At 47.2% G+C, this 19,918-nt stretch overlaps 1 protein-coding gene across 1 annotated transcript in view; it reads right to left on the bottom strand.

Moving 5' to 3' along the window:
* The window catches only part of LOC124606242, a 241,864-nt gene that overhangs the window by 194,053 nt on the left and 27,893 nt on the right, over nucleotides 1-19,918 (bottom strand). Inside the window, exons 2-3 of the mRNA XM_047138216.1 lie at nucleotides 17,583-18,279; nucleotides 13,437-17,537 (exon numbers count right to left, since the gene is read on the bottom strand). Of these exons, the coding sequence (XP_046994172.1) occupies nucleotides 13,437-17,537; nucleotides 17,583-18,279 (4,798 nt within the window). The remainder of the gene's footprint in view (nucleotides 1-13,436; nucleotides 17,538-17,582; nucleotides 18,280-19,918) is intronic.

The raw sequence follows: 19,918 nt of genomic DNA, 5'->3' as shown, positions 1-19,918 counted from the left end.
TTTAATTGAAGAATACAGAGTCTCTATCGAGTTATCGATATTTTCTTTCGATTTGAGTTACGAGCGTGTTGTAGTATGGGTTGGGTTGGGTTGTTTGGGGAAGGAGACCAGACAGCGAGGTCATCGGTCTCATCGGATTAGGGAAGGATGGGGAAGGAAATCGGCCGTGTCCTTTCAAAGGAACCATCCCGGCATTTGCCTGGAGCGATTTAGGGGAATCAAGGAAAACGTAAATCAGGATGGCCGGACGCGTGATGTAGTATGGTCTTCGGCTCATCGGATGTTAGACTTTCATCTCGGTATTGAGAAAACAAGACGGCTGGAGCACGCTTGACGTTCGAGCAACGAAAATGTACTGTGAAGTGGCTTTTCAAGATTGATAATGCAGTTGAAGTGCAACGTCAGTGGAGGCCGGAGTTTGGAACAGAACCGCCAACACGCCTAACAATTAAACGCATCACTGACAAGTCTGAATTGCGTGGAACAATTTGTGATACTCACAAAGGAAGATCAGGAAGACAGCGTACAGCCACAAGTCCTGCTTCGTCGGCTGTCGTGTTGGAAACGTTTGTTAATTCTCCACAGAAGTTCAAAAACGGGTAAAATGGCTCTGAGCACTATGGGACTTTACATCTGAGGTCATCAGTCTCCTAGAACTTAGAACTACTTAAACCTAACTAACCTAAAGACATCACACACATCCATTCCAGGGGCAGGATTCGAACCTGCGACCATAGCGGTCGCGCGGTTCCACAAAGAAGCGCCTAGAACCTCTCGGTCGCACCTGCCGGCTCCACAGAAGGTCTGCTACGCAATGAGCACATCAAGGAGGGGGGGGGGGGGGTCAGCAGTACAAGTGTACGAAGAATTGTGAAAGCTGCAAAGCGGAAAGCTTGCATTACACGATTACTGCACGCGAATAATGATGACGATCCTGATCGCCGAATGCAGTTTTGCGAATGGTATCAGCAAAGCAAATGGTAACTGATGGCGGACAATTTGTGACGACGGTAGTGTCGAGTGATGAGAAACAATTTAAACTTAATGGAACCGTAAATCGGCATAACAATGTGTACTGGGCACCGGAAAATCTGAATGTTTATGTCGATAAAGCGGCGAATCTACCAGGGGTTTGTGTGTGGTGTGGACTAGCGGCTTAGTAGTACCCTTTTTCTTTGATGCTACTTTCACTGGAAAGGTGTACCTGGAAATGTTATGCACATCAATTTTGCCAGGTATACGTGAGCTTTATGGAGCTGATGAAGAGGTCTTCTACCAACAGGACGGGGCGCCACCACACTACCACCTAGCTGTACGAGCTTTCCTGGATGACAATTTTCCGGGGGAATGGATTGGACGAAGAGGGCCCATTGAGTTCCCCCCACGGTCATCAGATCTAACACCTATGGACTTTCACTTGTGATGAACTGTGAAAGATAAGGTCTATCGACGTAGGCCACGCACGCTAGTGGAACTTCGCCAGGAGATTACATTGGAAGAATCTTAAGGAAGTGCAGTGCTCTTACAAAGGAAGTAGGATCTAAAGTCCTCGTTCGTCCGTACTTCAGTAATGCACGTTAATCTGAGATGCTCACCAGATAAAAAAAAAATGGCTCTGAGCACTATGGGACTTAACATCTTAGGTCATCAGTCCCCTAGAACTTAGAACTACTTAAACCTAACTAACCTAAGGACATCACACACATCCATGCCCGAGGCAGGATGCGAACCTGCGACCGTAGCAGTCCCGCGGTTCCGGACTGCAGCGCTAGAACCGCACGACCACCGCGGCCGGCCTCAGCATATAGACCTGATAGATGACACAGACAGGATCCGAAGAAGAACTGCGCGTTTCGTCACAGATGTGTCTAAAAAGGAAGGAAGCGTCATGATGTTGACCATCCCCTTTAAAATAGAATGGCTATGCGCCACGGTGTGGTTTGTTATTAAAATTTCGAGAGCTTACGTTCCAAGAAGAATCAACCCATATGTTACTTGCTTCTGCGTATACACTATGTGATCAAAAGTATGCCGCGTGGGGTAACCGCGCGGTCTCGGGCGCCTTGCCACGGTTCGCGCGGCTTCCCCCGTCGGAGCTTCGAGTACTCCCTCTGGCATGGGTGTGTGTGTTGTCCTTAACGTAAGTTAGTTTAAGTTAGATTAAGTAGGACCGATGACCTCAGCAGTTTGGTCCCATAGGAATTTACCACAAATTCCAAAAATTTCCAAAATCAAAAGTATCCGGACACCTGGCTGAAAATGACTTACAAGATCGTGGCGCCCACCATCGGTAATGCTGGAATTCAGTATGGTGTGGGCTCACCCTTAGCCTTGATAACAGCTTCCACTCTCGCAGGCATACGTTCAATCAGTTGCTGGAAGGTTTCTTGGGGAATGGTAGCCCATTCTTCATAAATGCTGCAGTGAGAAGAGGTATCGATGTCGGTCGGTGAGGCCTGGCACGAAGTCGGCGTCGCAGTACATCCCAAAGGTGTTCTATAGGATTCAGGTCAGGACTCTATGCAGGCCAGTCCATTACAGGAATGTCATTGTCATGTAACCACTCCGCCACAGGCCGTGCATTATGAACAGGTGCTCGATCGTGTTGAAAGATGCAATCGCCATCTCCAAATTACTTTTCAACAGTGGGAAGCAAGAAGGTGCTTAAAACATCAATTTAGGCCTGTACTGTGATAGTGCCACGCAAAACAACAAGGGGTGCAAGCCCCCTTCATGAAAAACACGACCCCACCATAACACCACCGCCTCCAAATTTTACTGTTGACACTACACACGCTGGCAGATGACGTTCACCAGGCATTCGCCATACCTACAGCCTGCCATCGGATCGCCACGTTGTGTACCGTGATTCGTCACTCCCCACTACGTTTTTCCTACTGAGGTCGGTGATATGGAGTACCTGGCAGTAGGTGGCAGCACAATGCACCTAATATGAAAAACGTATGTTTTTGGGGGTGTCCGCATACTTTTGATCACATAGTGTATATATCGCGAAAAGACTGTGTAGGTAAAATTAGAGACTCGAGGTCACAAGGTGTATCAACAATTTTAATTGACGAAAGAAATTTCCGACTGTTGTTGTACTGAGGCAGGAACATAACACAACGGCAACAGATGAAAATTTGTGCCGGAACGGAATTCGAATACCGGATTCCCCGCTTTACGTGAGAGGTCGCCTATCCGAGCACCTCTCCCGTCCTACCCAAACCCTATGCCGCAGACTACGGAGCAGTGTCCCCTGTCCATTACTCCTCTACGCTTGCAGCCCTACAGCATTCCCCTGAGATGTCGGACATTACTGTGCATCTGCAGTGTAAGACCGATATGACGTCGTGATTGTGTGTGTAGGGCAGTGTTTTTACTTATCATCGGTTACTGTTTCATGATACTCAATTATTTGAGTTTCCTTTCTGGACTTCCGTTCAGATTTCTACTGAGACATCTGTAGTTACGAAAAATCAAGAAAGGTAATGATTTTCGCTCCTGTCTCTTGCACAGTAATACAAAGAAAAAGAGCCTGAAAGCATACTAAACGTGTATTGGCCAAGTAGTCATGTAGATCTAGCTCCAGATTTCGTATACACGTCGTGCAGGTGACGACTAAGGCAGCCTATCAGTATTTATTATTTACCTCTTTAAGTGTCTCATCTACTCCTCCTATATCTACAGACAAAGTACACCGTCTGTCCGCTTTGTTGACTTGTTTCTTTGTCCATATCATAGTCAACTACCCTTTACTTAGGGGCGCTTTTCTGCAGAGTAAGTTGATCACTGCTCCTAATTAAGCACAATTTATGAACACATCTTCGCTAGACTATCGAATAGTTGCCAATACCACTTTCAAAATATTGTTCAACAAAACCAAATGAAGAAAAAAATGTTCAAATGTGTGTGAAATCTTATGGGACTTAACTGCTAAGGTCATCAGTCCCTAAGCTTACACACTACTTAACCTAAATTATCCTAAGGAAAAACACAGACACCCATGCCCGAGGGAGGACTCGAACCTCCGCCGGGTCCAGCCGCACAGTCCATGACTGCAGCGCCCAAGACCGCTCGGCTAATCCCACGCGGCCCAAATAAAGAAATTTCTCAGGAATTTTTTAGCTGAAACTATATCTACAACCAAACAACTAGCCGATACTTCTGCATTCAGTGTTTATTTTTCACTTAATGAATAATTTTGTACGAATTTATAAGACATATTATCCTCTACGAAACGTTTTTTAGCACTGTTCACCTACTATATTCAGCAAAAACTATTGCCCCGTCAAATAAGTTTTTCGGTAACCTGTCTCTAGACTCCTTTCTAACCGCAGGCGATACAAGACGCTGTGACCTAAGATTCGTATGCACACCGAGGTGGTAAATTTTACGCTTCTGATAGTAAATTCAGTTTTTGCTTTTGACTACTTCATTCCTACGTAGGGAAAGAAGAAAAATTATGGTCTAACTCTCCGTCGATAACTAAGCGGAGCTCGGATTAGGGGAAGAATATGAAAGAAACTGGCTGTGGCATTTTCAAAAAAAGAAAAAAAAAAACATGCAAGCAAAGGAGACTGAGGGAAATCATGGAAGACGTAAATCCCGGGATCTGAACTCCGTCCTTTGGAATACAAGTGCAGAGTGTTAACCACGGTGCCACCTCTTCCCGTGTGAATCATTAGATTTCTCTCTCGGACCTCCCCAAGAAAAACTTCTGTACAACTGGTCGTTTGGGACAAATTTGTCCAAGACTTTAACAGAATTATCCAAGACAATTCCTTGTTGGCTAGTTCGGCTAAGTACTTTAGCTCACTTGAAAATTAAGACACAGTGTGCAGTAATTTGTCGAATTATTCATCGAAACTGTATCATAAACTGTAATTTCATTTCCTTATTTAATGCTGATTCTTCACCACATGTCATGGTAATTTTCTGTCTAACTCGCCACATGCAGTAGCTCAATAACCCTATGCAACATGATTTTTGATGTTTGCATAGTTTTTCCTGTTCCTTTAGTACTTTTTTGCACTAATTTCAGATCTGTTACTAGGTTCCTTCCTGTCGCGTACAGCTTTTTCGCAAATCAGGTAGCCTCATTTTTCATTTAAACCTAAGTTCCATAAGAGAAATTTTATTGCAAGTAAGAGAAATTTTATTTTAGTAAAATAGAGTATTTGGTCAACTTGTCACACCCATGTGGCTATTAAGCGGGAAACGTTAGTTCATTGCTGACATGCTATAGTGTTGCGACGCTATATTTGTGCTGTTAAATGTACTTTTCAGTTTCTCAGAAATAAGTTCTCATAAGTATTTGAACAGCCCTAACGGATTTCACTATGTTTGTGATAGCTACGTAACTGCTAAAAAGAGGCAGGAAGTTAATAGTTTCGTGAAAAATGTCGGCCACACTTGCTCTGGTGATCAAGACAAAAGCTGGGCACTGCAAACGGTATGCCGTACATATGTGGAGGGACTGAGACTGTCGAAAAGTGCTAAGAGGAAATCAACACCTTCGGCAATTCCCAATGGCCTGGAGCGAGCCGCAACACCATGTATATGATTTATTTTTTATGGTTATCGTTGAAGGTCGTAACGCAAAAAGTAAGTAGGATTTAAAATATCCTATTATTTATTTGGTCTTACAACGAGTTACGCATAGTGAATCTCCCCCTATCCAACTCCACCTACCATTCTTGAAGATTTGCAACAGGAGAGTAGCTCAGAAAATCAAAGCGATGATTACAAGCCAGAAGAAGATTCTGCACTAGTTATTTAGTCATAACGAACTAAATGATTTGACTCGTGACTTGAAAGTGACAAAAAATGCCGCCGAATAGCTTGTGTCAAGATGGAAAGTAAAACTTCATCTATTACCTGGAGTACCATTCTCTTGGACTAGCAACACAGAAAAGGAATTAATAAAATTATTTAAAGAAGCCAACCATATAGCTTTCTGTTGTGATATTGACGGTTTACTGAATTTACTTAACGCCTCTTGTGGCCCAATTTTGTAGAGGTTGTTTATAGACTCATCAAAGAGTAGTCTATAAGGTGTTCCTTTACATAATGGAAATTTTTTTTCGCTCAATACCTATAGCCCATTCAATACACCACAAGAAGGCGTAAGAAAACCTCAAAGCTGTTTTGAAATATGAGGACGCAGAAAAACATTCTTGAACAATATATGGGGATTTGAAAGTAGTTGGCATGATGCTTGGACAATAATCTAGCTACACAAAAATGTCGTGTTTCATTTGTTAAAGGGACATCCGAGCCAAAGACAACCACTGGAAAGTAACTAACTAGCCCGAAAGAAAAACCCTCGCACTCGGTTCACAGGCTATAATATATGAGCCAATTGTGCAACCAAGCAACATACTATTACCTCCTCTTCACATCAAATTTGGATTAATGACACAGTTTACCAAAGCACTTCCAAAAGATTTAGACTGTTCCCTGAACTTACGAAAGTATCTCATGAGAAGCTAAAAGAAGAGCTCTTTGCGAGGCCGCAGATAGACATTTAATGAAAGACAGTTTGTCTAAAAGAACAATGAAGGCAGAGGAAAAAAAGGACTTGAGTTTCATTTAACGAAGTAGTGGTAGATTTTTTCTGCAACAACAGACGTCCAAATTATAAATCCATGGTCAAATCAATGTTGCAGGGTTTCATGAAATAAGGATGTAATGTGAGTGTGAGGCTCCATATTCCGCATTCACATATGAATTTTTTCTCCGTTAATCTTAGAGATGTCACTAAGGAACAAGTAGAAGGGTTCCAATAGGGCATTAAGAAGACGTAGAAGAGATACCAAGGAAGGTGGAATGCAAAATGATGGCTGACTAGTTATATGCTAAAGAGAGATGGCACTGATGAAGGGAGACAACCCAGGAAGAGACGTTTTGCCCCGTGTCAGAAAGAACTAGATGCTGTGAGATCACTGAAGGGAAATTAAATTGTTATTCGTATGTTTTATAATAATTATTAGCATTTTTAAGTGAATATGTACCACTGTCTGCTCTAATGCAATGTGTAGTGATTCTATACAAGGTTACAAAATAAATAATTTATTTCTAATGGAGTTTAAAATACCTGTTAGAACAAATGTGATATCAGAAAAAACTCAGACGTGATGTGTATAAAAATCTGACGCGATAAAAAAAGCCAAAATCAGATTTGTAATCAGTATGAAAAATACGTAAAATATCACCTTACAGTCATAAAACATTGTTCCAAAAGTTTTAAAATGCAGCATAGTGTAAATTGTCATTTGTATTGCCTGTTGGCGTCTAATTTATGCACTCTGAACTGAATGACTACTGCGTCTGTTATTCGTAAGTAAAGGGTTTCTGTATTGAATTTCCCTTCTTGATCCTGATTTCACAGGTTGTTATGACCACCACGCGCCGGCTGACAAGCACTTGAAACAACTGAAGTAGAATGGAATTGTTATTAACTTAAAGACATGATCAATATCTAATTGATCTGATACGCCACCTGTTTCTGCCTACTCGGCGGGCGGCCCCTCGCCGCCTTCTCTCGCGACGGCGTCGCTTTTACTTTTTGTTGAATGCCACTGCGCGCAAGTCGGGTGGTTATCAATTTATGAAATTAAATAAATGCACTGAAATTTGAGGAATGAATCTATGGGGATTAAATCAGTGAAGATACAATGATGTGAAAAGATCTCACAGCAAAATGTTCAGACATGCTTAACCTGAAATGTGATGAATACGTACTAATAATAGAAAATTTGACCCAGACATTAATTCGAACTCGAATTTCCTGCTTATCGCGAGTTGTCGCCTTAGCTAAGCCCCCTGGCCTACTTCAGACTTTCATTGTCTCTAATAATTCCACATATGACCCGATCAGTACTGCTGGGGATTCTCCCAGTGACTGTGTATGTGTGTGTGTGGGGGGGGGGGGGGGGGAGGGGGGGAAGGGGTGGATAGCAACGGTGGAGGCACGTGACAAGTCTATGACAAGCACAATGAACTGTGGTTCTATTTGCCATTTCACTCCAGGTCTTAGATCGGAAAGAAATCGAACTTCGACGGATCACATCTACCACCAGACTGTAGAAGAAACCTACTGCACGCGTACAGATGAGTCAATGTATCAAGAGAGAAAATAATTTAACCTTCAAAATAATTTTCGGTATTGAGGTCTGCGTACAATTCTAGTCAGTTATGTCAGATTTATGTATGGGATCCACATGTTTGAAATAAAAGTTACAGAAGTAACTTAAATCAATCGCCTACTGGTGTGAATTTGCCTTTAAAATATTCTCATATTCAGATGTAATATTCCATTACCAAAACTTTTATTGAAATGACGTATCTTCTTTTGTATTTACCTTTATGGATATCTCACACGATTATAAACGAATACGGTTGACCGGTACACTGTAATGTCAAGGTGGCATACACAGCAAATAATGTTTTTCTGATCACAAACAAATATGATAATGTTGAGACTTACCAGATGGTTAACAATGAGCTACCGGCCACCGGACAGCTAGCATCTCTCTCTCTCTCTCTCACCCATGCACACACACACACACACACACACACACACACACACACACACATACATACACACACACACACACACACACACACACACACACACACACACACACAATTATTGCGTGTTACATGACATCAAGCGTTTACCATCAAAGAATGTATATTAAATCAGTTTCTTCACTAACAAAATATTCAATTTCTTTTGATGGATTAACCATCAAGAAAAATAATTTTGTTAGCAACTATGCCCAATAATAAAGTAACATGGAGCCCTACAGACACCTGTTGTTTTGACGTGGTTTCTTACAGCAATTAAAGTACAATTTCTTCCACATATTATAAAAACTACGGAACAATTTTGCAGGAAAGTAAAGTACCATGTTTGTAGTGGTGCGTGCGAAGCGCAACATTGAACACACCAAACTCTTTTCACCCATTCCGAGATATCTAACTAAATCACAGCACACCAGAAACATGTTAAAGTTGTGAGGTGAGGAAATAAAACACTATTATGTCTATGAGTGCTCAATTCAACTTTATTCTCCTTATTAAAAACTGAATAGAACTTAGTGCAAAAAGGATCAAATAGCTAGAGTGTTACTCGTAACTAACTTGTTATTTACAGGCATGCTCCATGCATCCAAACTTACAGTGCATTAAGTGCAGCTAAAGTCGTGTCAATCTCTAACAACAACAAAAGTAAATCGTAAAGTATGTCCATTTGTCTTACAAAAATACATGACATGGAAATGCAACAATTAAGCAATGCAAGAAAATTGTCTTCAAGTTGGTATGCTTTAAATGTCAATCTTCATGCCTGTAACAAACTAACACAATTTTATACATATATTAATACATTAACACAATATTCAAAAGTAAATCAAAGAGCGTAACAATAAGAATACATCTGATGAATTTCGTGCCATCTTCATCTTTTCGCCACGAACTGCAAATTAAATAAGATAGGCATCATTACGCGTAAATGAGGCAACGCAAGAAACATTATACACACTTAAAAATATACTCACGAACTTTTGCACAAAAGCAATATGCACAGGGTGTCTTAATTATAGCACCATCACAATGACTATCAACGGTGAGATAAAATAATATATGAAAATAAAGTTTTGTTTTAATCACGTGTTTGTTCCAGCTGCCTCTGTCTGAAGCGCACAAATAATTGAAAGGAAAATATATCGTACTGATAAAACAGAAAGATCGCAACTGACCCCTTTGGGACAGTATTTAAAAAGGAGAGAAGACAAAACTGGGACGTAATTGCATTTTGGTTAGAACACGACAAAACCAGGAACTACGAGAGTTGGTGAGGAGATAGGACTACGACAAGATGACTTAATGTCTGGTTTTGGTTTTCTTGAAACAGATAAGTGTCATTTAGTTCTGCGTCCTTTCAGAAATACGTTGAGCATTATCCGAACTTTGTCGATCAGAATGTGAAACAACACAACTTTGGAAAGCACAGAACATACGTCTGTCTACGTCGTACAGCGAACAACAGCTTTCGCACGGAAAAGAAACAGAAAAGCAATATTGGCACCAGAGATCGGGCAAGATGGTTAAAATATTTGCAGATTGCTTAAAAATATCTGTGTTCAGAAATAAAACATCGGCAAATGTAACACACTGTTTCAGATGGTTTGAAGAAATGTGAAACACGTTGTGAATTGTGTAGTGGATATTATGTAGTAAGTAGATGTAAGTAAAAAAAAATTGATCTCTAAACATGAGATTACACACAGATCGTTTTCACGTAAATTTGAAACTGAAGACCATGTTTTAATGTCTACTTGCAATTAATATCTGAAAGCCACCTGCGAGACTCGCTTACCTTATGGCTATTAAAATACTTTTCCTAGCGCAAATCTTAGACAATCAGATTTCGGTTTTTTGGATTTTCCTCTTTCCTACCTGTCTTTTTTTTCTTGCGCCTCCACCCTCATGAAGTATTAAGGACGGCGACGCCGAGTGACAGACGGTTTCACTGTGCTTTCTTCGTAAATAACAAACAGAACGATTACCTTCTTTTTTTTGTACTTGTTTCAGCCGCTCTATAATTGGGATGCTTCGGAAATCAAAGAACTCCGCTCAAATACAAAGCACGAGCTTAATGCTACCATCCTTTACCATCGCTAATAGAAACAGTTTGGATGAATAGACTAGCAATGCAACCACAATATGTATGTATTATGAAAATAAGCAGCTTTTTAGTCACAAAATCTGTGCTCTACATCAACTGCACCTATTTCTCCGAGCGCGAGACTGCACGGTTCCACGTTAAGTTGAGGTGTCTGTTACATTACGTTTTGTTTCTACCTCTAAGTAAAACAAACAAGTTATGTGGGAAGCGCCATTAAGTTACAATATTTAGATGTTCGTACGATACATTGCGGTATAGCAGTAGTACCTATCACCAAATGTAAAATTTTGAAAATCACAACTGTTTCAAATTTTTGTATCTGACTTCTTTCTGAGTGAAACAAACAAATCGTACGTCACTGTTTATTCAAAACAATGTAGTACTTCAGTCTGATCTGTGACATGTGGGGGATTTACACGAGCCTTTTTCGTGATAGAAGTTTACGCGAACATCGTTTCGACATCAGAAATAACAAATGAGCTGTGCGTGTATATATACATATATATTTTGTACAATAACCAATTCTTTCAACCGTCAAAAGAAAAGAACGCGGAAAAACTGAAAAGCTCAGTTTCAGAAACAAGAAAACTACTTCAGGCAGCCGTAAGCGAAACGGTCCTGTAGATATACTTGGTACAGAGTAACCACACATGTACTGAATAAAACGTATTATCTATTTATACGAGTGTTAGATGCTTGTGATTCAGATTCAAGAAATATTCGCAGTTGCAAGGTAGAGAATACTGATTTTATGCATCACCTGTGATATAGTCGTGATCGTTAGCTCTAATTATGAATGACATGAACCTCATGTGGACGCCATATACTCTAACATCTGATCCAGTAGGGAATTACTGCGAAACATTTACAGGTCAGATTTCGACACGAGATGAGAACACTCGCTGATGTCAACAGAAAGCGCGAGCAGGAATGCAGTTGGAATGTCACCCTCTGGAAAGTGACAGAGATCCGCACAACGATGGGACATTGTCAGAAGACAATGCAAACACTATGGCGCAGACAAAATCATACGAGCAGTTTAGTCTTGTAACTGAAAGAAGTCATGGAACGAATGTGCAGAACAAACGAAACTCAGAGCAGTGATGTAGAGTGGAACTACGAACTGAAGGCAGGGAACAAGCACTCGTGTATGCCACAAACTGCGCAGTCAAGTAGTCAGCAAAGCTACTTGAGAGCAAATACTTCGGCAGTAAGCAGTGCGCGACAGCGATCGAGGCGGCTGGTACAGTGATTACTACCTGGAGTTAAACACACGTAGACGCCGCCACTTTTGAGCACCATATTGCACTAGAACTTCAGTGCAAGTCTGCTGGCATTGTCATCGGGAAGAAGTTAAGGAACAAAGAGTGTCTCGCGGAGCGGTAAACATAAGTGAAAAACACCGTTGCGTAATTCCAGTGCGCTGGGTATAGTGGGGTAGAAACCACTTTTTAGACCGTGACGCAAAAAGAAACAGCCAGAGTTGCAACTCAGATGGATGTTTATTTAGTCGGTTACTGGTTTCGGACTGCGCCCATTTTCCAAGCAAACAATGATTGCAAGTATAGCGTCCGTCAGAAATAGCAATAAATAAATTGCGTACATATATGTACGGTCCCAAGTAATGTTCGTTAACGAACATTAGTTGGAATCATACACATACGTGCCCACTTTACATAATGCAGTTTTTGACGGACATTTTACTTGACAAACATTGGTTGCTTTGAGAATGGGCGCAACCCGAAACGTCACCGACTAAGCAAACATTCATTTTAGTTGCAAATCCGGCTGTCTCGTTTTGCATTACAATGAAAAACGTACATTTGCAAGTGACTTCACGTGTAAGTAAGTATTGTGCGAACTCTTCAACGTGGCAGCTGTAATTGGATGAGGGAGTCGAACTAGGGTTGCACAAGATGCCTTCATAGGTCGGGCCTGTTGTACTGCCTCGTTTACTGCACTACCAACCTCAGAGAGTAACCGAATGTTTGGCGTTGTGCATTGCGCTCGTTGTTTTTTCTAATGTACATTATTTGGAAATTAGAGAAGAAGCTACTGCAAGCGATTTAGGGAGATCACAGAAAACCCAAGTCAGGATGGCCGGACGCGGGTTTGAACCGACTTCCTCCCGAATGCGAGTCCAGTGTGCTAACCACTGCGTTACTTTGTTCGGTGTTTCCAGTGTGCTAACCAATGCGTTACCTCGCTCGGTGTTACAATCCCGCTAAGTGAATACTGCACGTGGACTTGAAGAATGCAATTGGAATGGAGATGGTTCCATATTGCGCACGCTGCACGTGGTAAATATACAGCATCGCCACCTTCCGTGCTCGGCTGTCGATCACATCGTTACTTTGATCCACGTATCATTTTTTGTTTATTTGTGCCCACAACCTACTGCCACGTTGAACTGGCCGCGCATTACCCATTTGCAAACACGAGACAGCTCTGTACTCCAATCGTCGGCAGAACAGGAGATGCCGAAACAATTGTATACAGACGCTCGGGTACCAACAGAACTGCACAGACGATCTGGTGTGCCAGGTGAGAGCCAGATAGATAACAGTAGCGCACACACACAGACATACACACACGCGCGCGCCCTACACGAAGAGGATGGCAAGCAGGAAGGAGAGGCCGGCGAGCAGCACGCCCACGGCGGCCAGCAGCTCGGTGGAGTCGCGGGCGGCTGCCTGCGGCCAGAGGAGCCAGCGCCGCAGCGCCAGCCCTTTCTGCTCACCTGCCTCGGCCGCCGCCGTGGCACGCGCCACCTCCAGGTCCGCCTCCTCGTCGCTGGCGCCCGCCCCCGCCACGTCCGGCACCAGCTGGTCCCGACCACTGTCTTCGTCGTCGTCGCTGTCGTCCTTCTCGACGCAGCGCCGCCGCTGCCGCCGCCGCCCCTGCCGGACGATCTCCGAGATGAGCACGCTGCCGTCGCACGACAGGTTGCGGATCTCGCAGCTCTCCTCCGGCGGTAGCCGCAGCTCCACCGTCGCCGTCTCCGTCGCGCGCTCGGCGCCGCGGCTCCCGCGATGCTCTTCGGCTTCGTGTCGCGATAGGATGTTGTGCAGCAGGCTGTGGTCTGCCGGAGTGGAACCGACCCCGGCACTATCGTCGAGCCCGCCCGAGGGAGACCTCTGCGAGCTGCCGGACTGCGCCGGAGTCGACCGTCGCTCCTTGACGGCGAGGCTCGCCACCGCTTTGGGCGACTGCAGAGGCGGTGGCGCCGCCAGCTTCAGGTTGGTTGCGGAGTCGCCCAGCTGCTTCAGCTCGCGGTCCAACTTCTCACTCGTCGCCCGCGCCTCGTGGGCCAGTGCGCTCAGCAGGTCCTCCAGGTTGTTCTCGTCGACCGGGGCTCCGGCGTGGCGTTTCCCCTCGGTCGCCGGGGGCGGTGGCGTGTACGGAGGTGGCTTGCCGAACGGGAGCCTCCCGCCACTAATATCTTGCGGAGACGGGCTCTGTTTCGTCGACTGTTCGGCACTGCCGCTCGCGGGGACGAACACCCTGAGACGCTGTTGCCAGCTGCGCCGTCTCGCTGCCGCGTCTTCCAGGTTCACCCGGCTGTCCGTCAGTGTCTCGGTGCTGGTACTCGCACCTGCGGCCGTGGAAGTAACGTCGAGCATCGCGCGCTCCACCCAACTTGCGGAGTTGTATCGTTGGTGGTGGCGGTGGTGTCGGTCGTGGTGGTCACACTGCTGCACTGAGAGGCTGTTGCGTCTGCCGTCGCTACCGGGATCACTCTGCTGCTTATTCACTGGCGAAGCGGCATTCCGCATTTTAGAGCCTGCGACCACTGCGGGGTTTCTTCTCTCGGCAGATTTTTGGGCCGTCTGCAGTGGGTCCGATAGGTCGGAGAGACTCTGTGCCTTCTCGAAATCTCGATCGTTTGGAGCCGAAGGTACGCGGAGCAGTGCGTCTCTGTTCACCAACCCCATAAGGTTAGCAGAGAGAGATCTAACGGCGCGCTTTTTCTTCTCGTTTTTCGTATCATTCGATGGGAGCCCTGCAGCATCCTTGTGCGAATCCTTCCTCAAATTTCGGTAAGCGAGGTCGTCTTTGACCACATCAGGTATCTTCTTGGATTTCGAAGCAGGTCTATAGCCAGTAGGTGGAGCAGTCTCGGAAGGTGTGGCGTGTAAGTAGTCACTGTTCGGAGCCGGTGTTACGGGTCCCAACGGTATGCCGAACGGTGGCTGCGGTTCGACGACACGCAGAGTGTTGTTAGTGTGGCGGATGTTGCGGAAGACGACGTCGTCCAGTGTCGTGTCTGGGCGTCCGCCGGCAGGAGGGAGGTCTGTCACCCCGGCTAGAGCTGGAGTGGCTTGAATGTAGCTGCTGAAGTCTTGCGGTGATGCAGTGGCGCTGCTGCGCTGTTCCTTGGGGTTCAGCCTGCGGTACGCCATGTCGTCCGTCACGATGTCGGGCACACCGGACTTGCGGGGCCCTGGTGCTCTTCGCCGCTGCCTGCCGCCACCGAACTCGTTATCCCCGTACGCGGAGTCGTGGCCGTAATTGTAGCCGGAGTCTGATTCTGCTCCACGACCCCACGGTGTGGCCACGGAGATGGGTGCATCGCCATTCTGTTGGCATCGCTGCTGTCGTTGCAGCTGCTGCTGACGTGCCACAGCGGCATCACGCCTCTCTGCGCGGTCTAACAGGTCGTCGTCTCCCAGGCGCAGACTGTTGTAGATTGCCTCCAGTTCTGAAAGGGCGTCCTCCAGATTGGTCGATCTCCTCTTTTTCTGTGAATTCGTGTCCTGGGCATCTTCAGGACCCATCCATTCTGAAGCTTCAATGCTCGATGTGGAACTCTGTCTCGAGAAACGTCTCTGTGGTGGAGCAGGAGGATTAGGTTTCGTCTGATTTTTCTGTACACTGGCATCTCTACCTTGAGATGACCCACTGCGGTCTTGATTCTCGCTGTTTTCCAGCACCATGGACAGTGGCCGAAAGTTGTTTGATGGGGATGTATCCTTCTTCTCATGCCCATCTGTCCCGTTGGGACTTTCCAAACTGTCTTTAACTGGACCATTGGTGAAAATCTTGGCTGGCTGCACAGGACTGGCGAGATCTGACTGGCCACTGAGGGAACTGACAGACTCCGTGCTACGTGAAGGGAACGATGCACTTGGCACTCTGAGCTTGAAAGACTTGTCCGGCGTCGTCCTCTCCTTGTGATGTGGGCTATTTGACCTGGACCGGTCACTCCTGGCAGCAGACGACGAAGCCGAATGTTGCAAAGGTGGTTTTGCAGAAGCAGATGCCAGTTTCTGTTGTCTTCCAGTAGCTGCCTCTTGCTCCTTCTGGCGCCAGAAGTCTGTCGCATTGACAATAGCGGGATGACGACGAGGTTCGGGCAGCTGCTGCTTACTGGTGGGCATCGTAATAACCTGAGAATCACTGAGGTACGGCTGTTCGTAACTGCCACTCGAGCCGTTGTACTGTACGTGAATAGGCCTGCGACTCCGTGGGTACTGGTCGGCAAAATACTGTACTTGTTGGTGAGACTGCTGAGGTGCTACGTGTCTCGAGGTGGCAGTGCACTGTTCTGTGGGTGTGCGAGGTACCATTCTGTGGCCGACATTCTGAGGAGACGGCAAAGGTCTCAGTACTCCGGGAGCTCCGTTGCCGTCTGGTGTCACAGAGTTGGGCCGCGGTCTCGACGTCGGTGTAGGAGTAAAGCTCTGCAACCTCTGCTGCTGTGGTGGTGGATACGAGACTGCAATTTGGTTGTCAGAGCCGGACCTTCTCTGGTAGCCACCACCGCCCACCCACACAGTGCCCAAAGATTGCAAATTGGAGCCGTGTTGGGCCGGTTGGAAGTACTGTCTGAATCTCTCGTGTGGCGCGTAGTCCGTCCCACTCTCAAACGCGTAGGACATAGGCCGCGGCACGTCCGGCTGCCCACTCGGGCCGGTCGGCAGTTTCCTCTGCGGATCGCGAGGAGGTGGAGGTGGCGGCCCCTGTTTGGCTGTCGGGAAAGCAGACGACTGTCCGGCGTGCTGGTGTTGGTGCTGCTGCTGGTGATGGTGTCCGGGGTGGTGGTGATGGTTGCCGACGGAACTGGAGCGCGCGGGTAACAGTCCGGTAGGTCTCGCGATGGGAAACTGAACGACCATAACGTCGTCGGCACCCGTCACAGTAGTCGGCGCGCTCAGCTGCGTAGTCAACTGGTGACCGTGCGACGGTGCCGTCGCGCGGTGGATGTTGCTGTCGAAGGACTGGCTGCGCTGCTGCGGCTGCGGCTGCTGGTGGTAGGCGGCGGCGCGGCCGTAGATGTTGTCGTGACTGCCGGTCTGCACGGCGTGGTGCCACGCCGGCCTGGAGGTGCCGCCGGCTGCGGAGTGGTGCTGGGCGAGCAGCAACGACTCCGCAGACGTGCGGACGGGCGAAGGTCCGCGCAGCACCCTGGCCGAACCGCCGACCGGGCCGCGTCCCGGCGGGAGCAGCAGAGACGCCTTGATGCCACCGCCGGACAGTGCGCCACTCGGCGGGAAGGTCGCCGCGTCGGCGGGCGGCGTGACGGGTTTGAGCAGCTTGGGTCGCACCAACGGGCTGTGCGCGGGGCTGGGCGTCGCAGAAACGGCCGGCGACTCCAGCTGGTGCTGCTGCCAGCGACCGGCCTCCAGCCGGCGGATGTAGCGCTCGGTGCGCGCGCTGCGCGACCGTTTGCTCAGGGACAGGCTGTCGTCACTGGAACGCGGCGGCCGCTGCTGCTGCAGCTCCGGGCCGGCCTCGTCCGAGCTGGAGTCGGCAGCGGACGCGCGAAGTCTGCTCGCCTCCACCCGCGCTTTCACTAGGTCGCGCCGGCCGCGGCGCGTGGTAGTCGCCGTTCCTCCTCCTCCTCCTCCCCCTCCTGGTCCTCCTCCACCGCCTCCACCTCCACCTCCTCCTCCGCCGCCGCCTCCTTCCACGGAGCCCGACCCACTAGACTCCTGTCTGCGGTGCTGCTGCGTTTGCAGCTGCTGTGGCGGCTGCCAGTCTTTGCTCGAGGACCGTGACGACAGGGAGTCGCCGAGACGCGGGGACGCGTTGCCGTTAACGTCTTGCGGCGTTAGCGTAGGAGACACGGCCGGCGCTTGCTGCTGCGGCTCTCGCTCGTTTTCGCGCTCGTGCTGCTCGTCCTGCTGCCGCTGGTCCTGTTTGTGCTGCTGCTGCTGCTGCTGCGACTGCGGCTGCGCCTGTGGCGGGTGCGGCGGCCTCGCCAGAGGGTTGACGACGACGTGGTCGAACGTGCCAACGAGCTTTTTCTTCGTGGAGCCGTGCTTGGAGTCACGGCGAGAGCGCCGACGCGAAAGGAAGCCGCCGCGCGCGTCCTCGTCGTCGGAGCTGGTGTCGGGGGGCGTGTCCGGGGCGTCCGACTTCTTGCGGCGGCGGCGGAAGAGGCCGCCCAGGGACCAGCGCTTGCCGGAGCCGCCGCCGCTGGCGGCTGCGTCCTTCTTGGTGTCGGGCAGCAGCTCGTCCGAGGGCCGGCGGTGGCGCGGCGGCACCGGCTGGCTGAGCGCCGCCATCTCGACGGCGCGGTCCATGCTGCGGCTGCGGGGCGCCGACAGGGGGCGCGCGCGCGGCACCGTGCTCACAGTCTGCGGAACCCAAACACCAAACGCTGCACTACGTGCCGCACTCTTTGCTCATAAACACTTATGTTCGCTAATGCCACATCTCGTTTGATGGATTTATGTCAATTAATCGGTTTCAACTCTAACGAGTCACCATCAGAACTAGTATCTTGTTACGAAAGTATCACGTCAAGTCGTCATCTAGTGCTTCCTTTTTATTTTTAAAGTACGATGCGTTAGCAGGCACGCTAGTTGATTTTAAGTGACCCCAATGAGCGCCAAATGGAGAACTGACGTGTTTCTATCGTGGAAAGAAACTGATTCTGATAATGACTCATTAGACTCAAAGCGGATTGGTATAAATCCACAAAATGAAATCGAGGAAAACTTGAATACAAAAAAATTAAATAGATCGCATGTTTCAATCACACACTATCAAATTTCCTGTTCACTGCTCCCAGAAAGAATGGTTCATATTCGGAGATACGATAGGAACGACCATCAGAAGCAAAAGAATCTAGTAAACATAGGCTCTAAAATGCGTACATCAAGACCTGTGAGCACTTGCTCATCTTCGCTACTGTGGAACACATCTCTCCTTCTGAAGAAGTGCTCACAGCTCTTAAGGTGTGCATTTTAGAGCCCGTGCTTAATAGACATTTTCGCTTCGAATGATCGTTCCTGCTCGACCCCTGAATACCGACCATTCCTCCTGGAACGCCCTCTATTCGGAGGATCTTCTAAAACTTGCATCCCATTTTGTTTCGCGAACTCTTCAAGATTTCGAAAAGAGATTTTCGGCACGTGAAGGTACTCAAAGGGAGCTCCTATTAACTCTTGTATCAAACGAGATGAAGAAGCAATGATATTTTTTTAGCGGAACTGTATGGAACTGTATACATTCGGTAACGGCATTCGAAAGATCTTCAGAACACGGGTACAGTGATATAACGCTTGTGGATGTTGGCATCGCAACTTCTCGCAAAAATATCCGAGAAGTGTGCTCAAATTGAAAGACAAGGCAGCGTAAACACCGCTCTCTGGAGCTCTCGTGCCGGGCTCCTTCACTGTATCAAGCCTTTCGAGTGTTTTATTGTTTCCACAAAAGCTCTTCACTTAAAAATAAGTATGTACTCTCATTTGAAACAGTTTTCAGATGCCCTTTATGATACGCTAGAAGTTAGCATGTAGTTCCATCTACAACAATCGTAGCTAACACATAAGTAGGGTCGAGAGGAAATATGTTTTATCTTAGCAGCATTGGCCCCCTTCTTGCTGCATGTAACGACGCAGCTCGACATGAGAGCCCGAATTGGCGGTGTTTGTACTGCAGCCGATTACGAACGTCTTGCCTTTCACCTTACCCGCATTACTCGGATACTTGTGTGGAAATTCCGATGCGAAATTTGCGAGAGTTATGACACTGAACTCGAGTTTTAACAAGCTTTAGAATGCCGTTAACTGTATTATATCGTTTTATTAAAAATACTTTCTTAAGTACACATATCTCTTCAGGGCTTCCATTCACATTTCTGCTGAGAGCTGCATAAATGCGAAACACATTACTCAAGTCAATGGTTGCAGTTCGGTCGGTACAAGAGTGTTAACAAAACTACGTGCACCTCTGCCTATTACGATTCGCCGAAAACATCGTTTCGATATC

This window comes from Schistocerca americana, chromosome 3 (genome assembly GCF_021461395.2).
Source record: "Schistocerca americana isolate TAMUIC-IGC-003095 chromosome 3, iqSchAmer2.1, whole genome shotgun sequence".
NCBI classification, from domain to species: domain Eukaryota; kingdom Metazoa; phylum Arthropoda; class Insecta; order Orthoptera; family Acrididae; genus Schistocerca; species Schistocerca americana.
This window is presented reverse-complemented; position numbering and strand designations above follow the sequence as displayed.